The following is a 27,501-nucleotide window of genomic DNA, read 5'->3' on the forward strand; positions in this document are numbered from 1 at the left end:
AAGCAATTGGATAAAAAGTCAAAAAGACACATTGGAAATACAAAATGATGTAATTTTACTATAATGTAAATGCTCTGAAAATTAGCAGAGTTCAGTTGTTGGCACTAAAATGCAAATGATACATTGTCCACTGATTGGGTGCAGCAAGAATTGAAATCAATAATATTGGGATTAAAGGGGGTGTACCTGCATAAACATTAATTCCTTTTCAGGTTTTGTATTTGTGGCTACCCCCATTCCTCTAGTGCAAGTCTTGTCACTCCCACTGTCCCTGAGTTAAAGGTATTCTGGCACTGCCTACATAGAAAAGTTTACTTTTGTTTTTACAAGGTTTAGATTTCTGAAAATTAAATGACAAACATACCTGGTTCATCAACGGAAGATCTTTTGTGGCTTCCTTTTTTCTTTTAACCAAATCTTCAAGCATTTTTTTCAATTGGTGTCGGTAATTGGTTGCTCCACCTTTTAAATAATAGTTGTTTAATTAGTCCACGCATCTATACACATCAAGTGTAAACTAACCAGTGTAGCATTTTCCTAATCAACCTGTTCAGAGATATTATTGCACATTTTTGGAGCATGTGGGACTTGAACCCAAGGGTAGAGACATTACCACTGTTGTGATTAACTTATGGGGTTTCACCATTTCAAAGATGCTCATTACAAAATTTAACCTCTTAGACCTGGTATTGTTGGGAACAGCCCCAGCCACATAAAAATAATACAAGAGCTACAGGTTTACCATAAGTAGAAACTTTGTTTTTAAGGTAGATTGTGATAAAGGTTTGTAATAATTATTTAATGATGGATTTTAGGTTTCAGTTTACAGAGGTAATGTTTTCTTAGTAAAAACAGGTCAAAGTCAAATTTGATCTGTAAGTTCAAACATTTCCAAGACAGCATGTCACTTAAGTTAAATGACTTATCAGCTGAGAGCTTAATTGGTAACTGCAAAGTTGAGGTTTTAATGACTTACATGGAAATAGATGGTCAGGGGCCAATTAGTAAGTTGGGTTTAGAAAAGAGAAATGGTCCTTCTGCTGGTATGACTTCTCATTTGTAAAAATCTTTAGGCAATGAGGATAGTCTCCAGATTTTGAGAGCTCAAGGAAATTCTCTAGTTTTATTTTTGCATATTTGTTCTGACAGCTAGTCTATTAAGCCCAGGTTTCACTCTAGAATCTTCTTTGTCCAATATTTCCAATCATAACACTGGAAATATACAACCCCAACAACACTATTTGAATACTAACAGCCATCTCGACATTTTATGTTCCTATTCTTGGCAAGAACCCCCAGGCGGTCGAGGGGAGCCTGGTTTGTCATTCACAAGACTTCAATAAAATCATGCTTTCACAGGCCACATACCTGGATGCCAAACCTATTTGTTGTTCGTGTTGTTCCAGTGAATAAAAATTCCAGCCTTTGCTCTGTCACAAATGTCCCTTTAAAAGCATTTTTCCATCAACCTTCATCTTGTGTCAAATACAAGTAGTCCCTGCCTCGCATTCTTCTGTATTCGGGGGTGGCATAGTGGCTCAGTGGTTAGTACTGCTGCCTTAGTGCCAGGGACCCAGGTTTGATTCCAGCCTCAGGTGACTGCACATTTTCGCTGTGTGTGGGTTTCCTCCCACAGTTCAAAGATGTGCAGGTTAGGTAAATTGGCCATGCTAAATTACCCATAGTGTTTAGGGATGTGTAAGTTAGGTGCAGTAGTCAGGTAAATATAGGATAGGGGAATTGGGTATGGGTGGGTTACTCTTCAGCGGGTCTGTGTCGATTTGTTGGGCTGAGGGCCTCTTTCTATGCTGTAGGAATTCTACGATAGTTATAGAGGCCTGTATTCTTGTTTAATATGGTGAGTTTTTCTTTTAAATTCATTGTGTGCCATTTTGGCAGGGTTATGCAACTGGCTGTATTTTCGAACAACTCCTCTCGATTCCCAGTCCTTCCAAAACACACTCTACTGGATCCAAAGTATAGACTATTCCCCATCAGTAATTTTGAGTTATGAAGTAATATTTCTGTTTCATAACTTTGAATGACAGTTTAGAGAAAAGCTTCATTTTTTTGCATTGAGTAGTAAATATGCACTTGCAGTTTGATTTGTTGAAGTAATCAGGTTGGACGCTGGAAACGAAGGTAGTCCTCAGAGGGGATAGGTTATCTATGTCATCATCATTATAGGCTAGGAAAACAAAAGCAAGAATAAATTTAAATGAATCAAACTGCCCCCATTTAAAATTCAATGTTGCATATAATTGAAAATGACAGACATATGTGGAAACTTAATAAAATGCATATCAAAACAAGACTACATTCCAAACAAACTCTCAGGAGAGTTGGGGGGATTAGTGGTAATGTCAGTGAACCAGTAATCCAGAGACGCAGGTTCATGTTCTGGGTCTAATCCTACATAGCAGATGGTGAAATTTGAATTTATCAAAATGCTAGCCTCATGGCAACTACATAACCATGGTTGGTCATAAAAAGCCTTCACTAATGTCATTTAAGGAAGGAAATCTGGCCCATTTGTGACTCCAAATTCCACAGTCATGGAACTACCGAAATAACAGAACAAAAAACTTGATGCTTTTTCCCCAAAATGTCTCAACAACCTAAATATGCTTAAGTGGTTTTTCACCAGTGAACATCCCAGGTAGGCAAGGAATTAAGTAACATCCCTTCAAGACGCTCTCAGTGCAGAACACCTGCACAATAATTAACGGTGAGTGGGGAAAAAATAATTGAGCAATTAATACTATGCAAAGCCACAAGTTTTTAAAAATCAGCTTCTCAGCAGATTTTTTACTGTTAACTTACCAACTTAAAAAAACTTGTGTTTACATAGCACTTTACATGAAGCAAATGTCCCAAAGCATTTTAAGGCCCCTCTGGGAAACAAACCTTGATGTTAAGTTAGACCAGTTGGGATCCAGGGCGAGCTAGCCAAGTGGATGCAAAATTGGCTTGACAGTAGGAGACAGCGGGTGGTGGTGGTGGGTTGCTTTTTGGACTGGAGGTCAGTGATCAGTGGTGTTCGACAGGAATCGGTACTGGTCCACTATTGTTTGTCATTTATATAAATTATTTGGAGGAGAATATAGGAGGCACAGTTTGTAAGTTTGCAGATGGCACCTAAATTGGTGGTATAGTGGACATTGAAGAAGATTACCTAAGACAGTGAAGAGATCTTGATCATTTGGATCAATGGGCTGAGGAGTGGCAGATGGAGTTTAAATGTGAGGTATTGCATTTTGGTGAAACAAATAAGAGCAGCACTTATACAGTTAATAGGGCCCGAGGGGTTCAGGTACATCATTCTTTGAAATTTGTCCAGGTAGACAGGATGGTTAAAAGGTGTTTAGCATGCTTGCCTTTATTGCTTTGAGAAAAGGAGTTGGGATCTAATATTGAGGTTGTACTGGAGTTTGGTGTGGTCTCTTCTGGAGTAGTGTGTGCTGTTCTGGTTATCCTGTTATAGGAGGGATATTATTAAACAGGAGAGGCTACAGAAAAGATTTACCAAGATGTTGCTGGGAGTGGATGGTTTTAGTTAGAAGGAGAGGCTGGATAGGTTGGGACTTTTTTCCCTGGAGCAAAGGAGTTGGAGGGGTGATTTTACATAACTATATAACATTGAGGGGCTTAGAGAAATTGATTAGTGAAGGTCTTTTCCCTAATGTGGAGGAGTTCAAAACCAGGGGGTATTTTTTTAAAAGATGAGTGGAGAAATATGTAAAAAGGAGATGAACGGCAACTATTTTGCACAGAATGGTTAGTATGTGGAATGAACTGCCAGAGGGAGTGGACGCAGGCACAGTACATTTAAAAGACATTTGGATAAGTACCTGAAGAGGAAAAGTTTGGAGGAAGATGGGCTAAACATAGATAAGTGGGACTAGTTTAGTTTGGGAACATGGCTGGTGTGGACTAGTTGGACCAAAGGATCTGTTTCCATGCTATATGGCTATAAGCTAAAGGAGTAGATTTTAGGATTAGTGACCAAACACTGATGACAAAAGGAAACAGGGGAGTTTAGAGGTGGGGAGCATAGACTAGATGGCAGAAAACCCAGAGGCCAATAAAAGACCAGAATTAGAGGAACAGAGTTTGTGGGGAAAGGTATCTATTATATGGCTGGATGAAAAGAGATAGATAAGGACATGTGAGACAATGAAAGAATTTAACCACAAGGATAAGATTTTTTAAAAACTTGATGCAATTATAAATATAGGCAAAGAAGCAAATTACCCAGGCTTATCCTCCCCACAAAAATCAGGGTAGAACCTAATGTGGTCAACCACTGCATCATTGGTCTACGTTCATCCAATAACAAAATGATGAAGGATAATAATATTAAAACAGTATTTCTCTCCAATAACCTGCTCACCAACACACACCGTTCATCGTTGTGACAGTTTGGTCCAGATTCAAGTACAGCTTTGGTCTAAACCAAGACAGCTGTGGTCACAGTGACTACCCAGAACATAGCGGCAGCATTTGACAATGTTACGGCTGTCCAGTAAATTTGAAGTCGTGGGAAATGAAGGAAGAGTTGGTACTCTATAGTATCTCTCCAGTTAGTAGAAAGGAAGATAGTTATACTTGCTCAAGGTCAATTATCCCAGCACCAGTATATTGTTACAGGGTAAAACTGAAAGAACTGAATCAAACAAAAACAAAAGTTACTGGAAAACCTCAGCAGGTTTGGCAGCACCCGTGCAGAGTAATCAAAGTTAAAGTTTCGGGTCCAGTTATCTACCTCAGAACTGGAAACTCTGTTCTGAGGAAGGGTCACCGGACCCGAAACCTTAACTCTGATTTCTCTTCACAGATGTTGCCAGACCTGCTGAGCTTTTCTAACAATTTCTGATTTTGATATTGTCATTGTTGCAGGAGTTCCTCAAGGTAAAATCCTAGGCCTAATCATCTTCAGCTGCTTCATCAATTAGCTTCCCAAAATTGGAGTGCTGAGTTCTATTCTCACCACCTCAGATACTCAGTCAGTAACTGCCCATATTCAACAAGGCCTGGACAACAGTCAAAATCTGGCAAGTAACAATTATGGCACACAAATGCTGAGCATGAGTCATTTCCAATAACGAAATCTAATTCCCTTTGATGTTCAATGGTTTTTGTCATTACTGAATCTCCTGAAGTCAGCATCCTGGTGACTGAACATGTAAATACTAGGGCAACAAGAAGTGGACATTTTGTGGTACGTGAGTCACTTCCTGAAAACCCAAAGCTTTCCATTATCTACAAGAAAGGTCAGAAGCATGACAATACTTTCTAAGCCAAAGTTGCCCTATTTGATTCCACATCCATTGCTTTTCACACCCATACATTCACTGTCTCCACCAGCAGGGTGCAGTGCATGCCATCTATAAAATGCCAAAGGTGCTTCAACAGCAACCTCTGACACAATAGATGCAGTTATAGTTCCATCTCTAGCTACAAATTTCTTCTTAATCTCACACCATCTTGACTTCAAATTCGACTAACATCACTGGGTCAAAATCCTGCAATTCCAAACTTAACTGCATGTAAGAGTAACTTCACTACACAGACTGCAGCAGTTCAGGAAAAGATGGGGAACAAAGTAAATTTTTGCTTCAACTATTGTCTTTCATGATCAACAGTTATCGGAAATGAACCAATATTGTATTTTGAAGGAGGATTGAGGGATAAATGTTGACCAGGAAATCAGGAATAACTCCTATATTCTTAATAATAGCACTATTGGATGTTTTACACTCACTTGAGGACAGATAGGATTAACATCTCGTCCAATTGACAGGAGGACGAGAAAATGACGATTACCACCAGCTTCTCAAGGGTAATTAGGATTGGGCAACAAATTCTAATTTACCCAACAATGTCAACTTCCCATGAATGAATAAAATCAATGACAAAGGTGATTGGTAAGTGGAACAGGTTAAGATAAGCAAAGATTTAGAGGATCTTAAGTTCACATCTACATTTACAAACTAATAAATCATAGCAAGTACAAATAAAATGAAAGCCAACGTCTCATTAATATCATGCAAGCAGTACAAAAATCAGGTATAAAATTTAAACTCAAACAGGGAATTTACTAACTGCACTGATGTGCATTTAACAACTTCAGCAACAAATTTACTAACTTTTCTTTAAGGATTACTTTACCTGGTGGAATGTGCAGCCTGTACAACAATCTGAGTTTTTCACTGAAGTCTCCATAGTACATTATTTCTATGATATAAAAGTAAAATACTTATTCAATCAAGATCTTCTCTTCTGCATTCTCCGTACTGTTAACACAAAGCAAACTTTTTTTGCAGCTTGAATATTTTGTAACTAGCACAAATGATACCAAGATTTTAAGCAGACAGTTCATACATATCTACATTAATTAACTCTGCATGAGAGAGATTAAAAAGTAGTTACCTAAACAACTGACCAATTCTTTAAAGTCAATTAGGGAATCTTCATTTTCATCTAGTATGCGGAATGTTCTCTGGGCTAGAAGATCTGTATGGGTACCCCACGTCCAGGGGCTTAGAAGACAGAAGAGGTTGCTGAACTGGAAACAATTTATTCTGTACTGTTCCAGATATGGGAGGCTAGGATCATGATGCCACACTGCTGAGCCATTCCCACCCCAGTAACAACTTAAAAGATGTTCTCTCTAGTTGAAAAAATAAGGTAAATATACAGTTTAAAAGCAGAGTAAGAGGTACAGTTTAGAACATATTTTTACAAATTATTCCATTCTAACTAAAGATTGCAATGCAATTTCTTTCTTTTGCCAGTTCCCATTGCAAACATTCCACATTCATTACCAAAGAGGCTATTTTCCAAGTGGCATTCTTTGTAGGTACTGAAATGGTCATTGCAGTCAAACATTATCAGGTAAATCCAACAGGAACCAACCAAGCATCCATACAGTTTGTTAATTTCTACAATAAAAATGACAGCAGGTCTCTCAATCTTGAATACTTTCTTATGAGTAACTAAGTATCATTAGCAGAAGAGAAAGTGAGGACTGGAGATCAGAGCTGAAAATGTGTTGCTGGAAAAGCGCAGCAGGTCAGGCAGCATCCAAGGAACAGGAGAATCGACGTTTCGGGCATAAGCCCATCTTCAGGAATTCCTGCTGCGCTTTTCCAGCAACACATTTTCAGCTCATTAGCAGAGGGCCTAGTTACACTTCAGAATTAGTATGCATGTGAAGAAAATGCCACCAATGTTTATTTTATAAGGTGTCCATATAGAACTATAACCACAGAAGATTCAGGAAGAACTCATTAACCTTCAGAATTGAACATCTGGTTGAGTCACTTGAAATTACCAGCTCCCGTAAAACTCACCTTGAAAAGGTCATAGAGGTCTCCGAGCCCTTCAGTACTAAATGAAACTTCTGGTGCCACAACTCTAAGCTGCAAAATTATATTGAAGATGTTAAATTAGCCCCATGGCCTTCCATTAACTGAGAGGCTAAACAACTTTTAAAATCATTAATAAATGTCCGGAACGCTTAGAAAACTCAAATGCACTATCCCTTTCAACTGATTTGTTTTATCCTTTATATTTTTTATTTAGTTTAGCTCCATTGTTCAACAATTAGTATAATCTGTTCTTCATGCATTCTGATAATGCATGATCTAGGAGGCTGCAGGATGACATGGATTGGCACCTGGTATTGACGAGTACTTCAGGAAGGACAGGAAGCTGGGAAAGGAAGAGTGTTGACTCTTAGTTAATGGTTGTAATGGAGGGATGATGTGATTTCAGAAAAAAACAGGATGTGGAAGTTTGGGCAGAGATGAGAAATGATAATGACAAGTAATCAGTTTCATGGTAACCAAATGAGAGTGAAGCATAAAGGAGGAAATAATGAGATTGGTCAGAAAAGCAAAGTGAGAATCATGAGGGCCGTGTCTCTTTGGAACTCTTCCTGAAACAGCTGAACAAAGCAGAGTCGAATATTTTTAAAGCAGAGGTTAATAGATTCTTGGTAAGGAAAGGGTGAAAGATGATCAGGAGCAAGTGTGAATTTGAGGTTACAATCAGATATGCTGCGGATCTTATGAAATGGAGAGCAGACAGTCACCTTCTCGTACATCTGTGCCCTTGTCCTAAAAATGTGGAGGTTGGAGGTTATTAAAAATACTATTGAAGGAGCCTTGACAAGTTACTGCAGTGTACCTCAGGTAGGCATAGATTACCGCCACTTTGCATCAGATTTATAAGGAGTGAACGCTTTAGGGAATGGACAGGGTGCTTATCAAGTGCGCTGCTTTATTCCTTGATGGTGTGAAGTATGTTGTCAAAGCTGCAGTCATCCAGGCAAGTGGGTATATTCAATCACATTCCTGACTTGTGCTTAGAAGATTGTAGTCGGGCTCTGGGGAGTCAGGAGGTGAGTTCCTAAGGTTCCTAACCTCTGACTTGCCCTCGTGGCCACAGTATGTATTTAGCTAGTTCAGTTCAGTTGCTGCTCAATGGTAACCCACAGAATTTTGATAGTAGAGGATTCAGTGACAGGAACATTAAGAGAAGATAAGTCACATTCTCTCTTTTGGAGATAGTTTTGTTATCAAATGTTACTTACCACTGAGTAGCCCAGGCCAGGATGTTGTCTAATTCTTACTACATATGGACACAGAGTACAGCCATATCTGAGAGTTTTCAAATAATAATGCATACTGTGGAACCATCAGCGAACATTGCAGTTCTGAATTTATAATGCAAGGGCAGGTCATTGATGAAGCAGTTGAAGATGGTGGAGGCAACCACTACAGTGATGTCCTTGAACTGACATCACTGGCATTTAACCACAATCACCTCCCTTTGTATCAGGACTGACTCCAAACAGAGAAGAGGCTTACCCATCCCCATCCCCTCCCATTTTGTTAGGGCTCCTTGAAGCAAAGGACAGTCATTTCCACCTCACATCTCCAACCTAGCTCTTTTGCACGTTTGAATCAAAGCTGCAATAATGTCAGAAACTGAGTGATCCAGCAGGACCCAAACTGAGCATCAGTAAGTGGGTTATTGTTATCCAAATTCCACTTGATAGCTCTGTCAATGACTGTGGTGAAACGGTTAAAAATTATGTCCCAATACATGTGTGAATCTAACCGGAATGGAGGTGTTGCTTAGTCCCGTGTGAATCTTATTACACACCTCCCCGTGTGAATCTTCTTATCTGTATGTAACCAGAATGGAATGTGTTTTTTAGCCTTGCTCTGCTGTTCACATGAATGTTTATATCTGGAAAAGAGTATATCAGCTGGAAAAGTCTCCAGTTCGGTGAGTCTGCTCCGGGGTTACGTTTAACCGCCAAGCGTGGGTTGTTGGCAACCGCTCTACGAGAACTGACGGCTCCCAGTTCCGGTAACATGTAGAGTGAGTATAAGCCAGACCCGGGAGTCTGCTCCGGGGTTACGTTTAACCGCCGAGCGTGGGTTGTTGGCAACCGCTCTACGAGAACTGACGGCTCCCAGTTCCGGTAACATGTAGAGTGAGTATAAGCCAGACCCGTTGTAAGTATGAGACCTGGTTGTGGCGACGCTGCGGGGAATAAAATGCTCATATTCTAGCAGACTCGCCTCTTGGTCGTTTGTTCTGTGTCAGACTACTCTCCTACGAACCTGACCTTGAGAATTTTTTAAAACAATGACACACTCCATCACTTTGTTCATGAGCAAGTGAAGACTGATGGATCAGTAACTTGCCAGATTCGGTTTTTATCTGCTTTTTGTAATGACTTGAATGACTAAATATTCAAGAAATGATCATCACAGAAGCAATGCATAAAAAAAACAACTCTAGTTTTCTTTTAAATCACACTAATTGATGGTGTAAACTTACCACATTTTGTTTAGTGGTATCTTCTAAGTTCTGTAGCACTCGTATTCTGTGTCTGCAGCGCATTTGCTCAATTTGTCCTACGTGAAGCTCTCCAAATTTCTGAATGTACAATAAGAACAGATTCAAAAGAAATTAGTGTGCAATGTAAAATAGTTTTTGTATTCAAGATAAATGGGCAGAAAGGGAGAGCAGAAGGAAGAGAGGCTGTAGAGATCAATTTTCAACTCTCCAAATACACTGTACTGAAACCAAATATTCCCAGGTCCATTACCAGTGTTGTGAACATGCCGTTGATCTGGGCTAACCCACTATGTAATGTGGATGCATGATTGGAGTGTTTTTGGGACAGCAACAATGTTAGAATGCATAGAAAGGTCAGACTGTGAGCAACCATTCTAACATTCATCCCTTCTAACAGGACTTAAAAAATCAGGAGAATTAAACAGGACAGACTTTCAAAATATGAAACCAGATGGGTCCAAAACACCACGCTTCTACGGATTACCAAAAATGCACAAACCTGCCCCCCCCCCCCCACACCCCCCCCCAAACCCATAGTCTCCCATCATACAGACTAGCCAAGGAACTCCACCAAAAACTAAAACTCCTAACTGAAGATTCACGCCACTCCATTCACTCCACCCAAGAATTCCTGAACACCAAAGACACCAAGATAAAAGAGGATGAAATAATGGTATCCTTTGATGTTACAGCCCTTTTCACATCAATTAACAATCGACCTGGCATCACTACTAGGAAACCCAGGACCATAAATACCAGACAGCACCAACTTCATCAGCAAAGACAACATCCTCAAGCTAGTGGACCTGTGCCTCATCACCCACTTCACATTCAATAACAAAACCTACAAACAAGTCAGCAGAACACCCATGGGATCCCCAATATCAGGGTTCATAGAAGCAGTAATGCAGAGACTTGAACAAACAGCCCTCCTGTCTATCCAACCCAAACTTTGGGTCCACTACGTGGGTGACACCGTGGTCATCACAAAACGGAACAAATTAGAGGCAACATACAACTCCATCAACAATAACAAACAAGCATAAAATTCACAAAAGACGAGAACAACAACAGACTCCCATTCCTAGACGTGACAGTTGAACGCACAGTCAATGGAGAGCTTCAAACCAGTGTCTATAGAAAAACAACAAGCACAGACCAAGTACTGAACTTCAAAAGCAGTCATCCCAGCGCACACACATGGAGCTGCATCAAGACATTGTTTCAATGAGCTACATCACACTGCAGCACCCAAGAACTACAAAAAGCAAAGAAAAATATCTATACAAGGTTTTCAAGAAAAACGGGTACCCAATAAACACAATCTGCCAATTCCTCAGAAACAAAGCCAAACAAGTAGACAATGCAACCAAAAACATATAGCCACATTACCTTACATCAAAGGCATATCAGATATGACTTCCAGACTACTTAGACCCCTAGGCATCATGGTAGCCCACAAACCTACTAACACACTTAAACAGTGACTAATGAAACTAAAGAATCCATTAGATACTACCAGCAAATCTAAAGTCATTTACAAGATACCATGCAAGAACTGTAATAAACACTACATTGGGCAAACAAGCTGGAAACTTGCCACCAGGATGCACAAACACCAAATAACCACCAAAAGACATGATGCACTATCACTAGTTTCCATACATACAGACAAAGAACGACACCACTTTGACTGGGACAACACACACATCCTAGGACAGGCGAAACAAAGATACACACAAGAATTCTTAGAGGCATGGCATTCTAACTATAACTCCATCAATAACCACATCGATTTACATGCTATCTACCTTCCCTTGAAAAAAGAAATGACATCACCCACCTTAAGAAACCAAGACCTATAAAGAAAGAGGCGGGACATACCACCAGCGCTTCACCAGAGACTCTCACCGATGATGTAACCGAGTATAGTGACAAAACGTCTAAAAACAAATCTTCCAGCTCAGCGAACTAACTTAGAATCAGCGAGTCATAGAGATGTACAGCATGGAAACAGACCCTTCGGTCCAACCCGTCCACGCCGACCAGATATCCCAACCCAATCTAGTCCCACCTGCCAGCACCCAGCCCATATCCCTCCAAACCCTTTCTATTCACATACCCATCCAAAAGCCTTTTAAATGTTGTAATTGTACCAGTCTCCACCACATCCTCTGGCAGCTCATTCCATACACGTACCACCCTTTGTGTGAAAAAGTTGCCCCTTAGGTCTCTATTATATCTTTCCCCTCTCACCCTAAACCAATGCCCTCTAATTCTGTACTCCCCGACCCCAGGGAAAAGACTTTGTCTATTTATCCTATCCGTGCCCTTCATGATTTTGTAAATCTCTATAAGGTCAACCCTCAACCTCTGAAGCTCCAGGGAAAACAGCCCCAGCCTGTTCAGCCTCTCCCTGTAGCTCAGATCCTCCAACCCTGGCAACATCCTTGTAAATCTTTTCTGAACCCTTTCAAGTTTCACAACATCTTTCCGATAGGAAGGAGACCAGAATTGCATGCAATATTCCAACAGTGGCCTAACCAATGTTCTGTACAGCTGCAACATGACCTCCCAACTCCTGTACTCAATACTCTGACCAATAAAGGAAAGCATACCAAACGCCTTCTTCACTATCCTATCTACCTGCGACTCCACTTTCAAGGAGCTATGAAGCTGCACTCCAAGGTCTCTTTGTTCAGCAACACTCCCTAGGACCTAGTGTATAAGTTCTGCTAAGATTTGCTTTCCCAAAATGCAGCACCTCGCATTTATCTGAACTAAGCTCTATCTGCCACTTCTCAGCCCATCTGGTCAAGATCCTGTTGTAAACTTACATACTTATAATCAACCTGAGCTACAAATCTTCTCAAAAATTGCTCTGATTTTGTACAGAGACCCCAAGAGAAATAAATTGAATCAGTCTCTATTTCTCAAAAGGGAGAGAAAGAGCAGTGCCCAAATTCTCCTGTAATGAACGAGGCTACCAAAGGCTATAACCTTTAAAGTGAAGCACACAACACTCACTCACTCCCTGGGCCTGTTCTGTTCAGAGCACCTCTCAGAGGAACTATTTGACCACTGAAGCCAACATAGCTGCTGAATCCGAGTTCAAGTCTTCAAACGCTTAACTTTGGAAAGAGAATCTTTAAGGCAGCAAAAATCATGGAGATTGATCTCATTTTCATCTCCACATGTAACTTTCGCCCTTGCTTTAAATATGCACATTGGCTAAGTACAATTTGATAAAGTTAACTATCAGCAGTTGTTGTACTAAATAACTTTGATCTCTTTTAAAGCATTGAGATGTGCTGCTAGTTATATATCAATTGAAACACCCAAGAACAAAAAAAAATTAGAAATGCAATTGTATAAATTTTATAATTCACAGCCCACTCAGATGAAGTGTCTGGTGTGGTACTAGTCACCAACTGAGCAAACCCATTCAACATGATCAAGGTCACGCTGTTTCAGTGTTTGGCTGAACTTTAGATTTTTGTTGTGGATTCATTAATAGATTTACATAATTAAAATATGGCACAAAGCAAAATACTACAATTTATTTCAAAAGTTCTCCAACAGCCGTCATCATAGGTTACTGTCCCCAAGATTATAAACAAATATAGATATTCCAATTGATATGAAATTATTGTTAGCAATAGTCATGGAATGCTACGTAACATTTCACCAGGAAGTGGTTCCTGATAGTATTTTACGTGGAAGTTCATGTCTAAGAGTGGAGAGAGAAAGGAATAGAATGGAATCTTTCACCAGCATTATCTTTCATAATATCCTGGATGCACTTAGCTACTGCTGGGAACCCAGACATTCAAAATATTTCTACAATCTAAACTGATCTCAACTTCCACATTTGTAATGTCTGATACAAATAAAAGATGTAAACTGACACCCATTTATGAAGAATATATCTAATAAATGATCCACTACAAAACCAATCTGTGATCTAATAATAGGATCATAAGTTGAATTTTTTGCTAACAATTTGCTGTAGTAGGTTCAATTTATAACCCCAAAATGTCACTACATGCTGGTTTGTATTGTTTGTATTATAGTTCTATCAGAGCGCATTTTGGCTAGAATCTGGTTATTACCATTAACCATTATTAGCCTTAAATTAGCCCTCTAGTAAAATTCAATATTTTCATGTTCTAAACAGAATGGTATTGGAACAAAAACAAAAGCAGAATCAACATATCTGAAATTAGAACTTAAACAGAAAATGCTAAATTTGGCAGGTCTGGCAGCCCTATGAAATTGAGTTAACATTTCATGTCTGGTCAATTTGACCCAAAATGTTAACTAACCATTTCTTCCTCCATGGACACTGACAAACCTACTGAACTTTACCAGCACTTTTATTTAAGATTTCCAGCATCTGCAATATTTTGCTTTTATATCTAAAAGTGAATTCTACGTGGGTTGGGGCATGAGCCATTTTAATTATAGAGACTCAAAGTTTCATAGCATGTGTTGTACAGAAAGAGGCTTTCAGCTCTTGTCCATGCTGGTCATCAAGCATCTATTTATTTTAGTCCCATTTTCCAGAATTTGGGCCATATCCTTGTATACTACAGTGCTTCTCCAAACACTTCTTGTATATTATGACAGTTTCTTCCTCTACCACACTTTCAGGCAGTGGTTTCTAGATATCTACCACCTTCTAAATGAAACAAAATCTTCATTAAATCCCCTCTCTATATCCTGCCATTATCCTAAATCTATGGCCCTTGATTACTGAGCCATCTCCTAAGGAGAAAGGGCTCTTCCTATCTACTCTGTCCATGCGCCTCTAATTTTGCACACCTCAGTCAGGATCTCCTTGGCCTTCTCTGCTTAAAAGAAAATCACCACAGCCTATCTAGTTGCTCTCTGTAATGAATTGTTCCAGCCCAGGTAACATCCTGATGAATCTCTTCCATACACTCTCCAGTGTGATCACATCCTTCCTAAAGTGTGATGACCAGAACTGCATAGAGTCTGCCAAGTGAGACTCAACTAAAATTAATACTGCTCCACCATAAACTCCTTACTCTTGTATTCAATACCTTGACTAATGCAGGCATGCACACCATAAAGTGCCTTAACCAACTGATCTACCTTGTCAGGACCATCACTAATTTTTTTTGTTTTTCTCATTTTTGGTTTGGAACCGTGAGCAGAAGTTTGGATTTTCAGCAGCAGCTCTTTTCTTTCAAATCAAACAATGCTTAGGGCAAACAAACTGATATTTGTTCACATGAACTGGCCAGGAAAGTTAATTGTAGGTTAATGATTGTTCTAAGCCAACTGTAGACATTTCAGTAACTGAGATTTATTATGCTGAAGGAGTATCAACTGCTTGGATGTTAAAAGGGGCAAACAAGGGAGGCCAGTGCCAGCCAGCCAATGAGATTGTTGGGGTAAATACAGTAAGAGAAACCATAGATTGAACTATGGTTTGGACAGAAGACAGTGTTTTTGGTTGTTCTCTAGTTATCTTCCAGTTATCGAAAGTTCGGAGAGAAGAACTCCGGTTTGTAAGACACAATAAAAGTGTGTGCGTGGGTTTCCTCTGGGTGTACCAGTTTCCTCCCACAATCTGAAGATGTGCAAGTGTAAGTTGGCCATGCTAAATTGCCCATAGCGTTCAAGGATGTGTAGGTTAGGTGCATTAGGTGCAGGGATAAATGTTGGATAATGGGGTAAGGGGTGGGTGGGGAAGTGTTGGGCCGAAGGGTCAGTTTCCACATTGTTGGGATTCTGTAAACAATCCAACAATCTGTGGAAGCTGTTTGCATTGACCAGTGCCACGAGATAGTGAGGTGAGGAACAGTCAGCGAGTGCAGCTTAACACATGGCTGTGAGGCTGGTGCAGGAGGGAGGGCTTCAGATACCTAGACCATTGGGATACCTTCTGGGGAAGGTGGGACCTGTACATAGAGTCATAGAGATGTACAGCATGGAACCAGACCCTTTGGTCCAACCCGTCTATGCCGACCAGATATCCCAACCCAATCTACTCCCACCTGCCAGCACCCGGCCCATATCCCTCCAAAACCTTCCGATTCATATACCCATCTAAATGCCTCTTAAATGTTGCAATTGTACCAGCCTCCACCACATCCTCTGGCAGCTCATTCCATACACGTACTACCGTGTGTGAAAATGTTGCCCCTTAGGTCTCTTTTATATCTTTCCCCTCTCACCCTAAACCTATGCCCTCCAGTTTTTGGACTCCCTGACCCCAGAGAAAAGACTTTGTCTATTTATCCTATCCATGCCCCTCATAATTTTGTAAACCTCTATAAGGTCACCCCTCAGCCTTCTTCACTATCCTATCTACCTGTGACTCCACTTTCAAGGAGCTATGAACCGCACTCCAAGGTCTCTTTGTTCTGCAACACTCCCTAGGACCTTACCATTAAGTGTATAAGTCCTGCTAAGATTTGCTTTCCCAAAATGCAGCACCTCGCATTTATCTGAATTAAACTCCATCTGCCACTTCTCAGCCCATTGGCCCATCTCGTCCAGATCCTGTTGTAATTTGAGGTAACCCTCTTCGCTGTCCACTACACCTCCAATTTTGGTGTCATCTGCAAACTTACTAACTGTACCTCTTATGCTCACATCCAAATCATTTATGTAAATGATAAAAAGTAGAGGACCCAGCACCGATCCTTGTGGCACTCCACTGGTTAAGGACTGATTCGGGATAGTCAACATGGCTTTGTGCGTGGGAAATCATGTCTCACAAACTTGACTGAGTTTTTTGAAGAAGTAACAAAGAAGATTGATGAGGGCAGAGCAGTAGATGTGATCTATATGGACTTCAGTAAGGCGTTCGGCAAGGTTCCCCTGGGAGACTGATTAGCAAGGTTAGATCTCATGGAATACAGGGAGAACTAGCCATTTGGATACAAAACTGGCTCAAAGATAGAAAACAGAGGATGGTGGTGGAGGGTTGTTTTTCAGACTGGAGGCCTGTGACCAGTGGAGTGCCACAAGGATTGGTGCCCAATGGTCTAGGTATCTGAAGCCCTCCCTCCTGCACCAGCCTCACAGCCATGTGTTAAGCTGCACTCGCTGACTGTTCCTCACCTCACTATCTCGTGGCACCAGTAGCAAACCTGAGGTCACTATTCTACTCATCCTGCTCTTCAGCTTCCAACTTGGCTCTCTGTAGTCACTTTTCAGATCCTTAATCCCTTTCCTGGCTATATCATTAGTTCATCATCAAAACAAATTTAGAAAAATTCAGCTTTTAATTTCCACTCACTGGCAATCTCAGATAAAGAACATAAGATGACTGATGTAGGAAATAGAAAAAGGTCAACATCAATGCAATAGGGAGAACTTTTTTGGGTTAGGGAGCATTTCTTTTGTGGTTGGTACTGTGTTGGGGCAGAGTACAGGAAGCATTAGACAACACTGAATGCACTAACCTCTGACAAACCCATTAACAAACCTATTACTGAGGTGAATAAAGACAAATTACTGCAGATACTGGAAGTCTGAAACAACCAGAATGCTGGAAAAATTCAACAGATCTGGCACCACAGACGGAGAGAGAAACAGAAGACATATTCATATCTGAGCAGTGTTAGAAAATAGGTTTAATTTTATACTTTTGACTGATGAAGAGAAGATGGAAGTGGAAAGGTGACCAATGCAAAAGAGAAGAAATTGTTTATAGTGGAGAATGAAAAAGATGTAAAAAAAAAAGGATAGAAATTAAAAAGTGAAGGGAAGTCCTTGCTACTAAGTGCAAGTAAACAAGACAAAAACATGGCTGCAGGGAAGTGGTGGGAGGGAGTTTGTAGAGAGAAGAGGATGTAAGAAAACTGGAGAATGCACAAAATGTTTAGGCTCTGAAGTTGAGAATTCAATACTGAGATCTTGAAACTGTAAAGCAGCAAAGTGCAAAATGAGGTGTTGCTCCTTGAGGTTGAATTGTGTTTCACTGGCACATTGCAGCAGACTTGGAACAGAACTGCTAGCATGACAGTAAGGAGGTTTATGAAAAGGCAAGCAAGTGGCAGGTCAGGGTCATTCCGACTGACAATAAAACGGTCACTCAGTCTGCCTTTAGTCTTGCCAACATAAAGGAGACCACAACATCAGCACCAGACAGTGAGGAGCAAAGAAGTGAATGGGCAGGTGATATACCTTCTGTAACTGTATAGGAAGCTGTCATGAGGAAGTGAGGGAGCATTAGGAGTGATGGGGGAGTGGATCAGGGTGTCACAGAGGTTCCAGAATGCTGACAGTGGAGGGCAGGGAAAAACCTGCTAGATGGCATCCTGCTAGAGGTGGCAGAAACAAGGAAAGGTGAACCTTTGAATGTAGAGACGAGTAGGGTGTGAAATGAGGACAAGTGATTGTTGTTCAGGGAAGGAGGGGAAGGGGTGGGGGGATAGAAATGTCGGAGATGAATCGGAAAGGTCTGAAGGCCATGTCAACCACAATTGGGCTGGGGAGAGGTGAGGAACAAGAATCCTCAATTAAAGAAAGAGATATTCATGTTGAAAGCAACCTGATGGAAGGTGGTACTCCTTCCAGCAGGTACTGATTACTTAGGTGAGCAGGTAGGTGACTGATTACTGAGTTTTAAGTTTTCTTTTTCTCTGGACAGGGATGATAGTTTAAACCAGAAGCATGACAACGTGAATATTTCATTCAATTTATAGCAAACTAGTTAAACTCCATAATGTGACTACAGATATTCAAGCAACAGATTTATGGGAACACCACCACCTGCAAGTTCCCACTAAGCCACTCACCATCCTAACTTGGAAATATATCGTCACTCCTTCACTGTCACTGGGTCAAGATCCTGGAATTTCCTCCCTAATGGCAGCATAGGTCTGCAGCAGTTCAAGAAGGCAGTTCACGCCCACCTTCTGAAGTGCTACTAGAAATGGTCAAAAAATGCTGCCTCTTCCAGCAACACCTACATCCCATAAGTGAATAAGAAAAACATTTCTAACTTGAAACCTAAATAGTTAAATAAAACAAAGATGGCAGGGCGGGTGATGTGTTGCAGCTATGGTATGTTGGTGGATCTCTGTGTGATTCACAGCTACCACTATCCCAAAACATAGCTTCTGTTTTCCCAGTACTGGTGTTAATGCCCATGAATCAAAACCCATTTCTCTCACATTTAATACTCTGATCTTATTTAATCTATGCCAGTTTTTTACTTGTGGCTCAAATAATCCAAAGGTTATTAGTTTTGTCATTATGCCTTTTCATTTAGCAACTAGCTGTTTATTCCCTCAGCAAAATCTCTTACTTTGTCCCATGATGTACTTGGTAGCATGTCGTCCAGAACAACTGCCCTTCCACTCCAGATTTCACTCCAGACTTTGAGTCTGGAGATGTCCTTGCCCCTAGCAACATAGCCTTTGGGCTCAGCTGCAGAGAACAGTACTTATGCCCTAATGAGACTGTCACATACTACAACTACATTTCTTTTTACTACTTGCCACTTGAAGCCACAGTACCAGTGTTGTAGTCAGTATGTTCATTGTCCTCGAAGTCCCTGTTCTTCTCCACTGTAGGAACCTCAAACTTCCTGGACAACTGCAAGGGCTGAGGCCTCTCTGATGACACTTTCTAGATCCCTATACCTGCCTCACTGTCAGTGAAACCTTTCAGTTTCTGGTCACAGACCAATTTTGATACAGCAAGTGGTAGGTTGACTAATAGAATGCAATCCTAGAAAGTAACAAAGAAAAGTGAGAATATTATGCTTCAATTATACCCGGGATTGGTGAGACAACAGAGCAGGTCTGAAGAGGCAAACTGTCTACTTCTGCAGCTAATTCGTATGCTTGTATGTACAATAAAATTTCACATTCTGTCTGAGAGTGAGAACTGTAGGTCTGAAACTAAAATCAAACTTAAAAAAGGCAATTACAAGGATAAGCAAAGACAAATTTGCAACATGTGCAGCTCACTAGGAAGTGAAGGATGGTATCATGTTGAAAGAAAGGCAGAGTGCTGAAAGGAAGGCAGGGATGACTTCTCAAAGGGAAGATTTAGTGGAGACAAAAATAGTACATACAACAAAAACTTATGTGAACAAAATAGAGCTAAAGTGAGCACTGGTTCCTTAAAGGGTGAGATTGGGGATTAATTATGTAAAACAAGGAAATGTCAATCTTTCATGAAATATCTTGATCTGTCTTCACAGAAGAAGATGTAAAAACATGAAGAATAGAAAATCCACAGGAGAAAATGAAGGGATCATGATTACTACAGAAAAATGTTCTAGGAAGACAAGTAGGATTAAAGGCTGATAAGTCTCATAGAACTGAGGGCTTGCATCATAGGATCTTAAAAAAAAGGTGGCTACTCAGTTAATAGATGCATCAGCTATAATCTCCAAACATGCCTAGCTTCTGGAAAATGTCAGCAGATTATAAAACCACAAATGTAATATTTCAATTGGAGAAAAGAAAGAAACAGGATGTTTGCCTAACATTTGACATTGGGAAATTATTAAGGAAATAGTAACAGGACATTCATAAAAATCAAAATACGATTGAGCAAAATCAGCACAATTTTCTGAAAGTCAGATTTGTTAAGAGTCCTTTCAGGATGTAAGAAGCAGGGTGGATAAAGGAGTAGTTGTTGATGCAGCATATTCAAAAGGCATATAAACTTGTTGCATAAGGTAAGTACTCATGGTGTTGTGGGTAATATATTACCAGTATATGTGTGTGTGTGTGTATATATATATATATATATATATATATATAAAATATATATCAGCTAACTAACAGAAAACAGATATAAATGGGTTATTTTCAGATTGGCAAACTTGTGGGTTTTGCGCTGCAGGGATTTTCTGGTGTCTTGACTGTGTTATCCATATTAATAATTTAGATAAAGGCAAATTGATTTTTAGACAAATTTACTGATGATACAGGCATAGGCAGAAAAGCAAGTGGTGAGGAAATTACAAAAAGTCTGTAAAGGTTAATTGAGGCCAAAATCTGGCAGTCTAAGCATAATGTGGAAAAATAAGGTTGCCCATTTTAGCAGGAATAAACACACAGGATCCTATGTATAAGTGAACATAATAGAATTATATCATTAACAATACTGGCAAGGGCACAGTGCAGTACAATGTACATTTTGCGCATGCATTGACAGCATTTTGGGGCTGTCAACAGTCACTTGATAGTTAATGACAGAGACACTATGGAATGCTACGCCATAGAAGGATATTGATGTCCTTAGAAATACACCACAATAAGGTAGCGTGCAGACACTGCAAAAAAACTAGGAAAGCAATAGGAATATTGTCCTTTAATACAAGGGGATGGAGAATTAAAGTCAGGAAACCATGCTACAACTTTACATGGCACTGTTGAGCCTGCACTTAAGAACTACGTATAGTTTTGCTTTTCTACATAAGGCAGGATATAATTGCTTTAGAAGCAATATAGGGAAGGCTCATAAAGCAGGGATCCTTGGGATGAAGGGGTAGCCTTATGATGAAAGGTTGGGCAATTTAGGGCCATATGTCGAGTTTGGAAGAATGACTGGTAATCGGCAATAAAACATGCTGAGAGAGCATTTCCCTTTCCTGTTGTGGAGGAATCTAGAACTGGAGGCAGAAGGTCTCTAAGTTCAAACAGAGAAAAGGAGGAATTTCTTTACTCATCAGGTCACTTTCTCACAGGGTCATCATAGCTTTGGAATTCTGTCCTCCAGATAGCAAATGAGGATCAGTCATTGAATATATACCATGCTGACTGTGGTAGATTCTTGACCAACAGGGAAATCAAGGGTTGGAGACAGGTAAGGAAGTGAATTTAAGACAACAATCAAATCAGCCATGATCCTATTGAATCATGGAGCATGCTACAAAAGTTGAATAGTTAATTATAACATAATTTCTTTACAGGCTTGAATGCTTAACCTATCTTAAACTTTCATTATGTCATTCTCTGCATTTTTTATTAAGTATGGAAAGGCAGGAACACTGCACTTGAAAGAATATATTTGGCTAAATGACTTCAAACAGCTCTGCCATTATACGTTTAAACATCAATTTTGTGTACTTTATTAAATATTGCGGATTTCCGAAGCTTATGACAAAATTACAACACTCAGATACTCACCTCATAGGAGTCTCTTATTAGATCAGATATTTCCACTTGTTGTACAGGATCTTTATCATCACTAAAGACATGTAGCTGAGAAATTTGGGGCAATGGACTCTCTTTGTTTGTGATATTATCAAGAAATCTGCAAGAAGAGATTAAGTGTACTTCATTAGTTGTGTACTTCAGAATTGCTTTCGTTTTCAAAATCAAATCAAAATGTTGCAGTTTTATGAAGAACAAATCCACTACACCTGCTAAGGATTATCAAGGCTTGTCCATCGTCTGTGCAGCTACACAACTCTTGTGTATTGGCATCTAGTATAGCCAAGCCCACTTGGAAAATCACCTTTATTCCATCATAAAAGAAACAGTCAACAATATTTAGTGCACTCTCAAGGGGAATAATACTAAGGAACAGAGTCAGAAACCAGGAGAGGGAAATGGATGCTAAACAAGACAAGTCTGTCACATGTTCAGCCAGCTCTGGTAAATGTTCTTTTATAAGTTCTTCAAACACAGCTTGATCGACCTGAGCACCTGGAAAACATGGGATACGACAAGGCGAATGACTCAAGAGGAAATCACAACTGGATTAAAACAAAATAAATATAAACTCTCTGGACCAGAAATCTTATTGTGACAAAAACAATGATGGGCACTTCAAGCCATGTTCCCTTCATTGTTGGTTTTGATTTTATTTTTACATCAACAGCCTTCTAAAAGTACAGTATGGTGGTCATGTCCTTTGGCAAAGCATGGTTCTCATCACAACGCACGTGTACATTAAGATTCCAAAACTATATCTCTTAGATGCCAGATGCTGCTCTGTGACAAGACTGAATAGGAAGAGTTTGGAGGGATATGGGCCAAGTGCTGGCAGATGGCACTAGGTTAATTTAGGATATCTGGTCAGCATGGACGAGTTGGACTGAAAGGTCTGTTTCCATTCTGTACATCTGTCTGACTCTAGTAACATGGGTCAAACTCATCAATTTCCTCACAATGTGTCCCTTAATCCAATGGTCAATCAATAAGCAATTTTAACTATCCATCTTTCGTATATTAGCAGACTAAGACACATTTTTTGGCTCATATATTTGGGTTTCTATTTATTGCAGGTAAATTACTGTAATATTTGGAATTTTAAGGGTGTACAGTATCTGTGAATTGCAACAGAAGATAGTTTATAAATGGAACTAACACCAATAGACCACAACCATATAAGCTTTCATAAAATTGCCATTTTTCCAACACACAATTCCTCAAAGATAGTACTGTTCATTGCACTTATTCAATATGCTATGAAAATTTTCTATATTTAAATAAAATATGCATAATGTTTGCTATAATGGTGATAAGTGTTAGGATACAAACAAAACAAATTTTGTTATGGCAGTGGCAATATGAACACAATAGGAGATTAATTCGCATTTGTGAAGTGGACTTAGAGGGTCAGAGTCTCCAAAGTTTAAAGTGCAAAATTTAAAAGGTCATATATTTTGTTCCTAGTTTTTTTAAATGATGTTTTAATATATACAATCCAAAAGCAAAATCTGTAGCAATGTGGAATGCAGTAGAATGGTTTGGAGCTCAAATGTTTGTTTGCAAAAGAATCTGAAAAATTGGTAGATACAAAATGGAGCTTCATTATCAGGCAAGTGCAGTTAAAATGCAACAAATTTAAATCAGCTTTTTCTTGATAGGATTTCCGAGAAAATGTAGCAACATTTTGTTTATAGGCTACAATGAGACCCTCAACTATTTTGCTTCTTTTATCTGATTTTCAGTTTGGGACTATGAGTTGCAATCAAGAATTGCATTTGAAATTGAAACTTTCAACAACAAAAGACTTTGAACAGCAGCTTCTTTCAATAAACAGAACAAAAGACTGATATTTGCCATTGGGGGTTAATTACTGCTCTGAGAACACTGTAAATGATTCAGCACTGAGATGTTGTTATGCTCAGGGACTCGCAGCTGGTTGGAAGTCGGGTTGGTCAATCAAGGGAGAACCAGCACTGGCCAGTCAACCACAGAAAATGTTGTAAAAGCAAGATAGAAAGAGTGAACCATCTGACTGGATCATAGGAAGGATGCAGTGTTATTTTGAAAACTGCTGGATTGAGGGCTTTGTTTTTGGCTTTTGCTCTATTATTCTCCAGTTACTGATTTGTTGGAAGTTCTGGGAAAAGAAACCCAGTCTGCAAGAAAAAAGTAAGACTCGCCAGAGATCTGAGGAAGCAATTTGCATTGAGCTACCTTTGGAATTCAAGCAAGACTTATACTCCTGACTGCCTACAATATAACCCATCATCCAAGGAATTCATGAAGGCCAGGTATTCATCATTGAAATGTTTATCGAACTAGCAAATTACGATTCCTTTATTTAAATATTTATCCCTTAACTGTATTTGTCTGGTGGTGAGAGAGTGAGGGTTTATACTCAAGGAAGATTGGGCTTAGATCATAGATATTAATTAGGTTGGCATGTAGTTTGTGTTCTGCTAAAGATACATTCTTAATAATAAATAGTTTTTGTTTATGCTATAAATTTGTAAAGTCTGATTAGGAACAACTTAGCAATTTTGAGTGACACTGAATGCTTTAAGTGCACAGTATAAGAATTCAGTGATAATGAGGCTGATTTGGTTTGGCTTGCTATCACTGTGTTGTAACAGTTATATACCTGTCAATACAGCTCAATGTCATACAACATCTGTAGAATAACATAGGATCTTTTGCAGAGCAGCTACAGAAAACTAGTCATTTTGTTTTGTCAAATAGTGTAAAAATTTGTTTGTTCTTTTTTCCCTCTCATAATATTAGCACATTACAATTTTTAGGTCACTGATATTTTTTACAAATTAATTAATCAAATCAATTCAAATATAAACATGACGTAGCATTCTAACAAGACAGTACACAATGGGGTCTCCAAGAATAAATCTAAACAGCCATATCAGGGCTTCCTTTTAGGGACACAGATAAAGTTGCTACTGCAAACTACTGCAAATAAAACAGTACCTAACATTATCCTGCATTTTAACCAAGCACTGATTTCAGACAAACTTAAATCCTGGGTCAAATTCAGTAATGGAATGTGAGCAGAGATGTTCAAAGCTAACAGTCCAAGCATATCAATACATTTTAGTGCTAACATTAAGTTAATTGGTGTGAAAGAAATATTTACCAATAACTCTACGATTGAAGTAATCTGGGAGCATTTTCTCACAGACAGCAACAAGTAACCAAAAGGCTTCTTCTTCCTTTGCATATAGTAATAATACAGAAGTCAGAATATTCATAGACTGTGGGCATAGAAGAAAAGAATACATCATTTAGGGGCATAGTAGTGACCTGATCCTGCAAGAACTAAGTGGTACTTTAGTGAAGTTGTATTATTGAAGATAATGAATATTTAGTGCAATTAAACTCCATTGCTAAGCTAAAGCAAATGTTCTGCCAAATTCTCAATCTTTATCAATATAGCAAATCCGCTTTGCATCATTAGACTGCTCTGAAATGTCGAAACTTTATGCTCATTTCCTAGATGCAAGCAAGCAATAAAATGGGCTAGGTGATACGATGGCTTATCCATTTACAAAGTAATGCAAATTGCAAACCTTAAAACTGGTTTTGTACACAATAAACAAATTATGACTAAAAAGAAACACTATCCCCACCTTATGTACCACAACCCTCTCACATTGCAAGCTTGAAATCATTTGTTAATAAAATTCATGTAAAAGGCTTTCAAACTGTAGAATTCTGAGTTTTTAAAAAATGCTTTTGGAGGAACCCTATTTTTGTAAAGATGTTGCTCATTTATTCATATTGCAATCGCTTACGAAATTGATTCACATATAATTAAAGCAAATAATTGTGAATCATTTTTACCTGGCAGTAGCCTATTTTGGGATTTCTGTATGCATATGCTGTCAGTACTCTCCTTAATGCTGCAATGCCAGTGTCACTCTGAAAAGCTGGGTGCTCAGGGAGGGAACGATGCAGATCACGTTCAATTTCTTCAGTTGCCATGCAACATCTACCCATAGATTCATCCACCAGATTCGCATAGTAATCAGGATATGAAGCTAAGTCAGTCACAGCATCTATAGATAGACATTTAGTACTGTGTTTATATGCAGGAGAATGTTTACTTTCAGTTTACTGACATTTGTCCATGCACGGTATAGTTTTGTTTAATTATATGAACTGACATGAATTTTTACTGACAGGTCGCCTAACCTCCGTGTGAAGATGCAGCAAAATTCTGTTACGTTCAAGAATCTATATTGTTAGTTTAATGGCTTTCCAATTAGCCCACCCAGATGGGTTCTCAGTACCAGAAATACTTGTCTTTGTCACATGACTGAAATCTGTCCGAACTGCATCATTTAAGTATCCACACTTGGATTCTGTTCATCGCTGTTGACTTTGATGTAACTCATGTGAACTAATTTAAAACTCTGGATCTATAAAAGCCTGTCGTTGATAATCTTATCTCCTCTCCTGTCACATAGCTCTTGATTTCCTGAATGCGTGGGTGTGGATGGGATGATGAAACAAAAAAAATCTCATCTGCATTTCATCTTGAAATAAATCCACAGCAAAATCCTTTAAGAATTGGAATCCATGAAACAGGATTTATATGGGGACACACTTCATCCTACCTCAGTTAAGGATGAGAATAACAAAGAAATGTAGCTGTCATGGGCTTAAAATGGGAAATTTCCCTTTTGTCTGTGACAATGCTCACCTGAAAAGTGAAGCCATAGCTGTCCTCGAAGACATTGTGGAACTCCCATTGCAACCAGCTTTCTTATTTTCTCTGTCCGAAACATACTGACCGTGTGTCCATATTCCACAAAATGGTCATACCATAATTGATTTTTCGCTTTTTCCATTTTCTAAAGATGCAAATCTACCATTAATTGGAAGCTAATTGAATAGTAGCCTTTGAACAGCTGCCCTTTCATATAAAAGACTGCAAACTCATCATCAAATAGAAATTAAAATCATAAGGTCATTGAATAACTTACCGTGTTATGATCTTTACATGCCAAAGATCTGAAAGAGTTAATGACCTTTAGAACACAGCCAGTTTTAAAAATATTGCTTTTCCCAAGGAACAAGGTCATCTCAATACAACTTCTACAAATAATTTACAACTATCCTGATGTTTCCCTTAGTTCAGTGGTTTGATATCTACATCAAAAGGGACAGAATTATCAGCTTCAAGCTCTGACAGGGTTTGAAAACAATCACTGCCCTCTCCAAATTTCCCTCCATGTCATCCATTTATTCACTAACATGGCCCTTGCCCGAATTAGATGACAGCCTGTCCCTGAGTGAAAACTCTGCATCTGCTCACTCAAACCAGCAGTAGCAGGAGCCAAAAGGGCTCTCCTAAATTCTGTTAGGTAGTTTCTCCCCTATAACTAAAGTGGTCTGAAATTAGATGGTACATTGGCAGTGCTCCACTTCACTTCCATGCCCA

The 27,501-nt window shown here is 39.3% G+C and overlaps 1 protein-coding gene and 1 long non-coding RNA gene across 5 annotated transcripts in view; one reads left to right on the top strand and one right to left on the bottom strand.

Annotated features, from left to right (window-relative positions):
* LOC122551052 (TBC1 domain family member 8-like) overlaps positions 1-27,501 on the bottom strand; it is a 97,437-nt gene that overhangs the window by 1,421 nt on the left and 68,515 nt on the right. For 3 of the 4 annotated variants that reach the window (XM_087988094.1, XM_043692695.2, XM_087988093.1), the window contains exons 9-19: positions 26,761-26,911; positions 25,899-26,113; positions 25,192-25,309; positions 22,253-22,538; positions 22,017-22,143; positions 9,862-9,960; positions 7,356-7,424; positions 6,433-6,673; positions 6,172-6,237; positions 2,099-2,188; positions 365-462 (exon numbers count right to left, since the gene is read on the bottom strand). In XM_087988094.1, coding sequence (XP_087844220.1) covers positions 365-462; positions 2,099-2,188; positions 6,172-6,237; positions 6,433-6,673; positions 7,356-7,424; positions 9,862-9,960; positions 22,017-22,143; positions 22,253-22,538; positions 25,192-25,309; positions 25,899-26,113; positions 26,761-26,911 — 1,560 coding nt within the window. The remainder of the gene's footprint in view (positions 1-364; positions 463-2,098; positions 2,189-6,171; positions 6,238-6,432; positions 6,674-7,355; positions 7,425-9,861; positions 9,961-22,016; positions 22,144-22,252; positions 22,539-25,191; positions 25,310-25,898; positions 26,114-26,760; positions 26,912-27,501) is intronic. The other variant, XM_087988092.1, reaches the window with a different exon arrangement.
* On the top strand, positions 21,432-26,927 carry LOC148149784 (uncharacterized). The gene is made up of 3 exons (XR_015757430.1): positions 21,432-21,693; positions 23,789-24,337; positions 26,240-26,927. It is a non-coding gene; the product is annotated as an uncharacterized LOC148149784 (long non-coding RNA).

Source organism: Chiloscyllium plagiosum, unplaced genomic scaffold (genome assembly GCF_037043375.1).
Source record: "Chiloscyllium plagiosum isolate Xiang-an unplaced genomic scaffold, Cpla_swu_hap1 HiC_scaffold_6, whole genome shotgun sequence".
Taxonomy (NCBI): Eukaryota; Metazoa; Chordata; class Chondrichthyes; order Orectolobiformes; family Hemiscylliidae; genus Chiloscyllium; species Chiloscyllium plagiosum.